Source organism: Brassica napus, chromosome C3 (assembly GCF_020379485.1).
Source record: "Brassica napus cultivar Da-Ae chromosome C3, Da-Ae, whole genome shotgun sequence".
NCBI lineage: Eukaryota > Viridiplantae > Streptophyta > Magnoliopsida > Brassicales > Brassicaceae > Brassica > Brassica napus.
Window position 1 is genome coordinate 63,486,918 of NC_063446.1, and position 11,706 is coordinate 63,498,623.

The 11,706-nt window shown below is 40.1% G+C and overlaps 1 protein-coding gene across 1 annotated transcript; it reads left to right on the forward strand.

Annotated features, from left to right (window-relative positions):
- The first annotated feature begins 351 nt into the window (after positions 1–351).
- Positions 352–9,726, forward strand: LOC106422225 (probable carotenoid cleavage dioxygenase 4, chloroplastic). The gene is made up of 3 exons (XM_022697918.2): positions 352–874; positions 8,551–9,458; positions 9,520–9,726. The coding sequence occupies exons 1-3, from the start codon at positions 352–354 to the stop codon at positions 9,724–9,726; spliced, it is 1,638 nt and encodes a 545-aa protein (XP_022553639.2).
- The last annotated feature ends 1,980 nt before the right edge of the window (positions 9,727–11,706 follow it).

Sequence of the window (11,706 nt, forward strand, 5' to 3'; positions counted from 1 at the left end):
AATCCAAATTAGCCAAAAAGTATATACTTATTTTAATCTGAAATATAATGCATGACAAATGGATTTACGCGTGTTCCAGATTAACGCTTACTACTAGACTATCACTTCCGGCCCTCAAGAAAATAGAAACGATTACATTCACATAAGTACATAACTACCAACGAATCAAAGAATAATCCTAGCTTCACATCAAATAAAAATTTCACAAAAACATGTATTTGATTTTTCCATTTCATGATTATTATTATATAGCCCCACACTGGCACTCATCTTCCTCTGTCCTCACAGGCTTCATCGTGTAGGTAAAGAAAGCAAAAAAACAAAAAAACAAAAAAAAAACAAAGCAGTGCAATGTACTCTGTTTCTTCCTCTTCCTTCATCTCTACATTCTCTCCTAAACCCTCTCTTCATCTTCGCCACTCATCTTCCTCTCGTCTTCTTCCCCGTATCAACTCCACCGTCTTCGAAGAACGATCTCCGATCAGTAACCCAAGCGAAAACAATGTCCCTCCTCCGAGCAAATATAAGAAACTCTACACTCGGACTAACCGCAACGCAGTTGCATCTCCGGCGAAACTCCGACCAGAAACGACACTCGTAACAGCTCTCTTCACCACCGTCGAAGATGTATTCAACACGTTCATCGATCCACCGTCACGTCCTTCCGTAGATCCAAAAGACGTTCTCTCAGGTAACTTCGCTCCTGTTCTCGACGAGCTTCCTCCAACGGAATGTGAGATCATCCACGGCTCTCTTCCTCCGTCTCTGGACGGCGCTTACATCCGTAACGGCCCGAGCCCACAGTTTCTCCCCCGTGGCCCTTACCACCTATTCGACGGTGACGGCATGCTTCACGCGATTCGTATCAGTAATGGTAAAGCCACGCTCTATAGTAGATACGTCAAGACTTACGCTACAAGAAAACATAATCTTAACGAGGGCGGTTTTCCTCGTGAGTTCGTCGAATTAGCGAGGAACCACGTTTGCTCGTTACTCATCTGTCGTAACACATATTTCCTCGCTAATTCGTCGTAACGTAGTGAGAAATATATTTCGTCGTAAAGACGAAGTAGATCATTTCGTCGTAAAGACCATGTCAACATTCCATGTAAGGAGGTCGCTATATTTCCTCGTAAATACCTCGAAACAAGTTCCTCGTAAACTACACGTAAATACCTTGAAAGTGTTTCATCGTAAAATACTCGTTTATCTTTCCTCGTTATTTCCTCGTAAATGTTTTCTCGTAAAATACTCGTTTATTATTTATCGTCATTTCCTCGTAAGGTTTCCACGTAAATAGGTCGTACCTTAGCTACGAATTTACTTCGTTTTTATTATTTTACAGAATTTAAAAATATAATTAAAAAATAATTTAAATTATTTAATTTATTAATAAAGTTAAAATTTAAAATAAAAATAAATCAATATGAAAATATTTTATATATAAATAAGTTTTTAATTTATAATACAACAACTGGAAAAAAAAAAACTAAGGGTCGTTCATCGCCTGGTAGAATTCATCACTTCTCCTCGTAACATCCGCCTCGTTATGTACGTCGGATGACTCGCCTCGAATGGGATGTTGTTGTCGCATGTTCCTCAACATGGACTCCCATTCCGGATTTGTGGCCGCTATAACGTCCAAAAGCCCTCGACTCCACCCATACGAGATTTTGTCGCGGCCAACTCGTTACGCAGCTGAGCGGACTCTCTACGCAGCTCAGTGACTTCATCATCCTGTCGCTGACCATAAGACGATGTCGCTCTCGGAACATCGTTGACGGAACCAATCCCCAACGTCCGTCCCTTTTTTTTAGGGACAACCTTAAAAACAAAAAATAAATATTGTTAGTAAAAATTTAAAGTTATATTAAATGAATAATAAAAAATAAAATTTTTGAAAATTTACCTCCTCGTAAATCTTATCCACTTCAAGTGTGGATAAGGTGACGGGTAATCCGTCGGTAGACTGTTGGGTCAGCTGAGTCTGGCGGTCTTCAACCCGAGCAACCACGTCGTTGTAGATTTGCTCGGACTTGCCATCTACAAATACGCCCGCCTTGTTCTTGTGGGTCCTCTCGTAAAGTTCCATAAGAGACGGGAGATGTCCCGTCTCTTTGGCCTAAAAAACATTTAAGAAAGTTAGAATAAAAATATATATATTAAAAAATTTATTTAATAAAATATTTAATTACCATTTCCAAACGGACACCGGCGTGAGGTTTTTGGCCCGTAATGTGAAGCATCGGCCCGTTTCTGTGCTCATTGACCGTGTTACGGGAGTTAGAGCAAGCTTGGGCGATTCTAATGGAATCAGGAAGGCGCCAATAACGGATGAGGCCATCCCACACATCCGTGGTGAGCTCAGCGGGTTTGCCACGCTCATACTCCTTCACGATCCAGTCACCCTTCCAGTTGGAGACCGTGTCCAAAAAGCGAACTTTCGCCTTCGCGTTAAACTTCCTCCTCACCCTCTCAGTGATCCCCAAGGCCCAATTATATTTTTGCTGTTGGAAAAAATAAATTAACAATTAGTTTTTTAGAAAGTATATATATAAATCATGAAAAAATTAAAGTATATATAATTAATTAATAGAAACTTACAGCGTAAATTTTGAACCACGTCTTTCTGACGTAGTGAGGCGTCTTACTCCAGTTCAGATGTGCCATGGAGAAGTAACCTTTGATCGTGTCGGTTACGTCCGATGCAAGACATCCGTCAACCCCCACCTGGAAAATACAAATTTAAAATATAAATTATTTTTTAATGTTATAAAAGAATTTTAAACGAATTAAAAAAAATTAATGCAACATACCACAAAGTTCCGTTCGGTCAGCCGGGGTCGATGACTGGTAAACCTTCTCTGCCTGGCAGACGGAGAATGTCCTCTACAGTGTACTGCGAGTAAGGAGCACTCGGAGGCACCATCAAATCGGGATGACTATCGGCGGCCATCGGAGGTGCCATCGGAGGAGGCACAGGAGGAGGCATCGTCGGATGAGCCATCGGGGAAGGCACATGAGGAGCCGATGGTGCACTAGAAGAAGTAGACCCAGAGACTCTCTGAGTGTACTGAGTCTCGGGGACAGTCTCCTGACCCGAAGAACCGGGGGCTGAAGAAGAGGCCGGGTCTAAACGACTACCCGGCTCACCGAAGATCTCTCTGTAATGGGCAGTAAGTCTTCCTTTTCGAACCTGAGAAAAAAATTAAATTTTTAAAATTAACATCAACAGTATATTTCCAACATTATCCACCTAATGAACACTAAATAACATAAAATCCGTAAACCTATCTAAATTCCCTATACTAACCACCTAATATATCCTAAACTAACCAAATTAGAGAGGAATTAGAGAGACTTACCATTGCTACGAAATGGAGAGGAGGTGGAGAGGAAGTAGAGAGGAAAGAAAGAGTGAGCGCTCGGGGTATATATAAGATTACATATCGTCGCAAATTCGTCGTAAGGTTACGACGAAATAGCGAGCAGTTACAAAGGCCCGTGTATTTCAATACGAGGAAATTACGAGGAATCGCAAAGGCCCGTGTTTTTATATACGAGGTATTAACGACGATTTTGCTTACGTGGAATTATCGAGTGTTATGTTTAAATCCTTTTACGTGGTATTTACGACGATTTCATCCGACGTGGTCTTTACGACGATTTCTGCTTACGTGGAATTAACGAGTGTTTTGTTTTAAATCCTTTTACGTGGTGTTTACGACGATTTCTGCTTACGTGGAATTAACGAGTATTATGTTTAAATCCCTAAAATCCGAAACCTCCAAACCCCAAACCCCAAACCTCAAACCCCAAACCCCAAACCTCAAACCCCGAAACCTCCAAACCCCAAACCCCAAACCCCAAACCCCAAACCTGAAACCCCAAACCCCAAACCTCAAATCCCGAAACCTCTAAACCCCAAACCCAAAACCCGAAACCCCATATTCCAAACCCCAAACTCCATATTCCTTATTTTCATATATTCCAAACTCCATCTTTATTTTTAAAATTTCGTCGTTATTTCCTCGTTGGCTTACGAGGTATTTACGACGATTTCTGCCTACGTGGAATTTACGACGATTTCTTATACGTGGTCTTTACGACGATTTGTGCTTACGTGGAATTAACGAGCCTGCGTTCTTTATTTTAATATTTCGTCGTTATTTCCTCGTTGGCTTATGTGGAATTAACGAGTGTTATGTTTAAATTCCTAGAATCCGAAACCCCAAACCCCAAACCCCATATTCCTTATTTTCTACTTCATATATTCCAAACCCCATCTTTATTTCTATTCCAAACCACAATTCCCACATTTGCTTATTCATAAAACAAACTCCCACATTACCTTATTCATAAAACAAACCCCACATTATCTTATTCATAAAACAAACTCCCTCATCTTATTCATAAAACAAATACATCAATCGGATACATCGACATTCTCGTCATCACTAGAAACATCATCATTTTCATTAAACTCGTCTTCAACAGCTTCGTCTGTGGCATCATCGGTAAGATCTTCGTACTCGTGATTATGCGGATCAATGAGAAGGATGTCATCAATTTCTTGTTCAGGTTCCTCGACTTCATTTATCTGTTCTTCTTGCAATGGTGGTTCTTCTTCACTGATGATTCGTCCTCGAGGTGTAACTTTGATCATTGCTAACCAATTTATACCTGAATCTCTCATCCGAGGGTATGGAAGGAAGCTACTTGGTCTGCTTGTGAAGCTAAGATGAAATGCTCGAATTTGTTGTACCTTCGTCCACCGTTGACATCAACTACACCGAATTTGTTAGACCGAACACCTCTGTTGACGATGGGGTCGAACCATTCACATTTGAAGAGGACGCATTTCAACTTCAGTATCCCTGGAAATTCGACTTCAATAATCTCCGTCAAGATCCCGTAGAAATCTGTTTCCCCTTTCACACATATTCCATAGTTACTGGTCGCCTGCTGTCTACCATACTCATATGTATGAAAAGTATAGCCTCGTGTGAAATACATCTGTGATGTGGTGACCTTTACAAGTGGAGATTGAATTACTTCGTGTAACCACTTAGGATAATCTGCATCGTCGTCGTCATAATCAACCTGCAAAAATAAAGAGAATGTTAATGAAATACATATCATGTATGAAAAAAAGAGTTTGAGTTAATATCTGATTCCGCAACCACTTAATGAAGTGTTGATCTTTTCTTTTGTCTACGTCACTTGTGGATATACCAGAAAATGTTTCTTCGACTTGAGAAACAAATAGGCTGTAAAATCACATTTTATAGGAATGAATCTCTCGCAATTATACAATTAATTATACTTATATGTGTTTCGAAGTGTCAATATATGTTACCTTTCAAAATAACGCATCAATGGATCTTCGCAATTGAGTAGAATATAGGTGTGTGCACTATGAGCGTCTTGTTCACTCGACCACCAAACCTCTTTAGACTTCCCACCGAGTCGCCCAATCTGGCTAAAGATGTCTGGAACACCAGCAACTGCATATGTTGGCGCAACACCACCATCATCATATCTTCTTGGAGCTCTTCTCCGGGTACGTACTTTTGACGCAAAGTAGTACGATGTGAAGTGAGAAACTTCTTCCGTCAAACTTCCAGCAATTATAGAACCTTCAACTTTGGCGAGGTTCTTTGCTTTTCCCTTCAAATATTTCATGGCTCGCTCATACTGATACATCCATCCGTAATGTACAGGTCCACGAAGCAATGCCTCATATGGGAGGTGGACAGCTAGATGCTCCATGACGTCAAAAAATCCGGGAGGAAATATCTTCTCCAAGTTGCACAATAAGATGGGAATGTTCTCCTGAAGCTGTTCCACAACTTCTTCTTTAAGAGTGCGTGTGCTCAGATCCCTGAAAAATGCTCCAATGCCTTTTATATTCCAAAAAAATTAAACACATTGTTAGTCATATATTATTTTGTAAATTATTGTGATATAATACACTACGTACCTGCAAGTGCTTCATGTACGTTTGTTGGAAGTAGCTCCGCAAATACAAAGGGCAGTAGTCGTTGCATAAAGACATGACAATCATGACTCTTCATCCCGGAGAACTTTTGACCCTTTTCAACACATCTAGAGAGGTTCGAAACATCCAATCATGGAACTTCACTTCTGATGCCACCTAGTTGAACAACACCGACTTTTTTTCTGAAGATAATCTGAATATCGGAACGGGACTTGTCCATTGCTTTTAATATGTAACTCGCTTCTTGAGCAAATATCCGGCAAGTCCAACCTCGATTTTATGTTGTCTTTTGTCTTCCCTGGGACATTCAATATTGTATTCATGATGTTCTCAAAGAAATTCTTCTCTATATGCATCACATCGAGGTTGTGGCGCAGAAGAAGATCCTTCCAATATGGCAACTCCCAAAATATACTCTTCTTGTGCCAGTTGTGATGAACACCGTAAGAATCATGCATATTACGAGGGACATGCCAATTACCACCCCAACGAACTGTTTCGTTAGCTCCGTAGTAGTCGATTTGCGCTTCAATTTGTTCTCCAGTTAGATATGGAGGAGGAGTGTCTCTCACAACCCTTTTGTGCCTAAACAAATTCTTGTTTCTTCGGTAAGGATGGCCAATGGGAAGAAATCGACGGTGACAATCAAACCAACTTGTCTTCCTACCATTCTTCAGTTGAAACGCATCTGTCGTTCCATTACAATATGGACAAGCTAATCTCCCATGTGTAGTCCATCCAGACAACATCCCATAGGCAGGAAAATCACTTATGGTCCACAAAAGCATCGCTCGCATCGTAAAATTCGTCTTCGTTGAACAGTCATACGTCCTCACCCCTGTTGACCACAAATCCTTCAACTCTTTTATCAGTGGTTGTAGGAAAACATCCAGGGACCTTTTTGGATGGTTCGGACCAGGTATTAATATGGTCAAGAATAGCAACTCCCGTTGCATGCACATCTCCGGTGGCAGGTTGTATGGAGTAAGAAAGACTGGCCACAATGAATATTGTCTCCCTGACATTCCGAACGGACTAAATCCATCTGTGCATAGTCCGAGATACACATTCCGGATATTGCTAGCGAAATCCGGATGTACTTTGTTGAAATGTTTCCAGGCTCTTGCATCTGATGGATGAGTCATCTCACCATCCGTCTGAGTATGCTCGGCATGCCATCTCATCTTTCCAGCAGTCTGCTCTGATTGATACAATCTTTTCAATCTGTCTGTAATTGGTAGGTACCACATCCTTTGGTACGGTACCCTATTACGTCTCCGTCCTTGCGGCTTGAATCGTGGCTTCTTGCAGAATCGACATTCTTCTAGCTTCTCATCATCTCCCCAATAGATCATGCAGTTGTCGATGCAAACATCTATCATCTCCGAAGGCAACCCAAGACTATAAACCAGTTTCTGAATCTCATAATAAGAATCAGCAGACACATTCTCTTCCGGCAAATACTCTTTAAACAAGTCTGCCCATTTGTTCATGCAACTTTCAGGTAGATTGTGATCAGTTTTAATATTCATCATTCTAGCAGCTAACGACAATTTAGAGAGACCTTCTCTACAACCACTGTAAAGTGGTTGATTCGCCGCGTTTAACATTTCGTAAAACTTTTTTGCATCTATATTAGGTTCTTCATCTTCATCATGAGCTACGAATGCATCAGCTACCATATCATGAACCCTATCATAATCTACCATCTCCTCCTGATGGTAACTATGTTCATTATGCAAATGATGATCAACCGGTTCTTTTTCCTGAAAATTACTATTACTACTACTAGCTTCATTCTGATCATAATTAAAACCTTCTCCATGTTGAAACAAGATATAGTAATTTAGCGTGAAACCTCTATTTATTAAATGCTTCCAAACATTTTCACGGTTTGCCAGTTTCGAATTGTTGCATTTCCGACAAGGACAGAACATCTTACCACTTTCTTGGGCGAGCGGTGTTGAATCTGCTTGATGCATAAATGTCTCCAGTCCCGCAAGGTATTCTTTTGTCACTCTCCCGTTAGCATCTCTATGCATATACATGCACTTCCGCAACTCGTAAATAGTCCCGGAGCCAGCCATTTTTTTTCTTTCACGTTTTTTGTTGTTGGTGTGTTTAAAATGATGTTCAAACATTCATATTTATAGGAAATTTTGAATCTGGTAGTTGTAATTTTCCTATGAATTTACGACGAAAATTAATTAGGTGGCAAAAAAAAACGTGTAACACCTACAAAATTGGTGGATTCAAAATTTCCTCGCTAAATACACGTAAACTATTTCCTCGTAAATAACACGCAAAGTTTACGTCGTATTTACGAGGAAATAGTTTTTCCTCGTAAAATATTCGTTAAATTACATCCACTTTACGACGAAACACTTTTGTCGTTACGTTACGAGGAAATAACGATGACTTTAGTTTTCCACGTAAGTTCCTCGTAAAATCGACGTAAATTTACGAGGATTGTTTTTCCTCGTTAAATTTCCTCGCTATTCATGTGTTTTCTTGTAGTGTTATAAGTACAACGTCGAGATCACAAACAGGAGCTCAGGTGATCCCTAACGTGTTTTCCGGATTTAACGGCGTGACGGCTTCGGTTGCACGTGGAGCTTTAACGGCGTTTAGGGTTTTAGCGGGACTGTATAATCCGGTTAACGGCATTGGTTTGGCTAATACGAGTCTAGCTTTCTTCTGTAACCGTCTCTTCGCTTTAGGAGAATCTGATTTACCGTACGCCGTACGATTAACGAACACTGGAGATATTGAAACGATCGGGCGGTTCGATTTCGACGGGAAGTTTTTAGAGATGAGCATGACAGCTCACCCGAAAACCGATCCTCAAACCGGAGACACGTTCGCTTTCCGGTACAGTCCGGTACCACCGTTTTTAACGTTTTTCCGGTTTGATTCAACCGGAAAGAAACAAAGAGACGTTCCGGTTTACTCCTTGACGTCTCCATCGTTCGTTCACGACTTCGCGATCACGAAGAGGCACGCAATATTCGGGGAGATTCAGATCGTGATGAGGATGAATATAATGGATCTGGTGCTCGAGGGGGGATCTCCGGTTGGTGCTGACAACCGGAAAACGCCGCGGGTCGGAGTGATTCCTCGTTACGCCGGCGATGATTCCGAGATGAAATGGTTTGAAGTTCCTGGATTCAACATCATTCACGCTATCAATGCTTGGGATGAAAACGATGGAAACACCGTCGTTTTGATCGCTCCGAACGTTATGTCCATCGAGCATACGTTAGAGAGGATGGATCTCTTTCACGCCTTGGTGGAGAAGGTGAAGATCGATCTCGTCACCGGAATCGTGACACGTCATCCGATTTCCGCGAGGAACCTCGATTTCGCGGTGATCAATCCGGCGTTTCTCGGGAGACGGAGCCGTTACGTGTACGCGGCGATCGGGGATCCGATACCGAAGATCTCCGGAGTGGTGAATGTACGGTCCAGGCTGTTACGGCGGCGAACCGTTTTTCGTAGCGAGGGATCCTGGTGATCAGGAGGCAGAGGAGGATGACGGTTACGTGGTGACATACGTTCACGATGAGGTGGCTGGAGAGTCGAAGTTTTTGGTGATGGACGCGAAGTCGCCGGAGCTTGAAATCGTCGCGGCCGTGAGGTTGCCGCGAAGGGTTCCGTACGGATTCCACGGACTATTTGTAAAGGAGAGCGACATTAATAAAGCTTTAACTAAAACAAAGGATTAAGTGTGTAATCACGCTCCGTTTAATGGAGACAAAGCACATATAGTGTTGTTATATTTGAAACATTATAGTATAGCCCTGTTCGGCGCGTTAACGCTGCGGCAGCGACAGCGATCAAAAATACAGAAGGAATGGTGAAATTTTTTTGCTTGTGAAAGCCGCAGCAATCACTTTGACATTAAGAAGCAGAGAAACCGAGAGAAATTGTTGAACGCCAGATAAAACAGCGTCAGACTCCGGAATTATTTGAGTCGCCAGCGGCAATTTCTGTTCCTATTCCACTCTCACCACCGTGATATTTTTCATTTATTTCTTTGTTCTCCGTGTTTTTTCCTTGTCGCTAGTCTCTACCGCTGCGTTTACGTACCGAACAGGGCTTATACATAATTTGGCGGTGGTAGTTTGTATATAGAATTATCAAACTTTTATGTTCTCTAGGCATCAAAGATGAATTTCGCAAAACAGTTCTTTTTTTCATGTAAAATCTAACACAAATGTTTTTTTTTTCTTTTTTTGAAACTGAATCCAACAAAATTGTTTCAAATGTTATATTAAGACGATAATATTAGAAGATATTAAGTGAGTTTTTTTGTTATTTGATGTTTTAAAACTTGAACATAAACTTTTTAGAAAAATCCTCAACAAAAAAAATATTTTATACATTTCAGTTAATGATAACAAAACTATATGATATAAATGATCATAAAACACAAAATTTTAAAAAAATTTATATTAAAATGATTTTACCTAAAAACAAAAAAATGTCAAATAATAAAACAGAAGAAATTCAGCATTACAAAAATATATATGAGAAAAATAAATTTGTTTACTCGTGATAAGTAAAAACATAAAACTCTATTCTCTTCCAATATAGAATAAGTTGGAAGAGAAAAGATGTAATTCCATTTGAATAACAATTAGATATTTTTCCATGAATTTGTTAGTACATTTGGAAGACAATGACAAATTCTTTAATAGGAAAAATCATATTTCGAGTTGATATTCTTCAACATTTTTTGAGGCAGAATGTTAGTAATAGATCTAATTAAAAAAGGTGGATGCAGGATTTCCACTACAATTATTGAGACAACATTCCCAACTTGTTAAATTAGTGTTTCATGGATTGATAATGGCAATGTTAGTGACCTAAGGTGGAGTCTGAAAGATCAAATGGTACTAATTATTCATTCAGACTACGTGCGTTCAGCGTAAATCTTTCAGTCTTACACATTGAGATGGAAAAATCATTTTGGCAACTTTTTGCATTGGAAATTGATACATTTAGAGTCTACATGATGATTTTGAGAGGGTATGCCTACTTCACATTTCCTGGTGTAGGAATGGCAGGACGAACATATTAGGGAATCCAATCTCTTATAAGATTAGGATTACCTATAGTATTTATCTTTAACTATTAAGTTATATTGTTGTTAGAGATAATCATAAGTCCGTATTGATAAGGACGTATTGATAAGGACGAGTACTTATGTATATAAGAGGATGTATGTTCTATTGTGAATAACAAGTAAAGAGTTTACAATTATATCAAGTTTACATGGTATCAGAGCATCCTAAATTCTGAGACCTAGAAATCACTTATTTTCTTTTCCGAAGTTCGGAAACTAATCTTTTCATTGCTATTCTCCGAGTTGAGAAGATACAACAATGGCTGACGGGGATGTTTCTTCCGCAAGTAAAAGTGATCAAACAAGCGTGTCGACAACCACATCGTACTCCTTGCATGCATCAGATAATCCTGGAGCTTTGATCACATCTGTGACGTTCACAGGCGATAACTATAATGAATGGTCAACAGAATTGATTAATGCGTTGAAGGCTAAACGAAAGATAGGGTTTATTGATGGCACTATACCAAAACCGTCCATCACTGATCCTAACTTTGAGCTATGGTCTTCTGTTAATTCAATGATTGTTGGTTGGATCCGTACGTCGATTGAGGCTCGAGTTCGCTCAACAGTTACC

What these genes read in the sequence shown, in the direction of transcription:
- LOC106422225 (XM_022697918.2), top strand. Translation starts at nt 352, where the DNA reads ATGTACTCTGTTTCTTCCTCTTCCTTCATCTCTACATTCTCTCCTAAA. An exon ending in CGCGATTCGTATCAGTAATG is followed by an intron (nt 875 to 8,550) that starts GTAAAGCCACGC and finishes GATCACAAACAG; the next exon opens with GAGCTCAGGTGATCCCTAAC. An exon ending in AGATCTCCGGAGTGGTGAAT is followed by an intron (nt 9,459 to 9,519) that starts GTACGGTCCAGG and finishes CCTGGTGATCAG; the next exon opens with GAGGCAGAGGAGGATGACGG.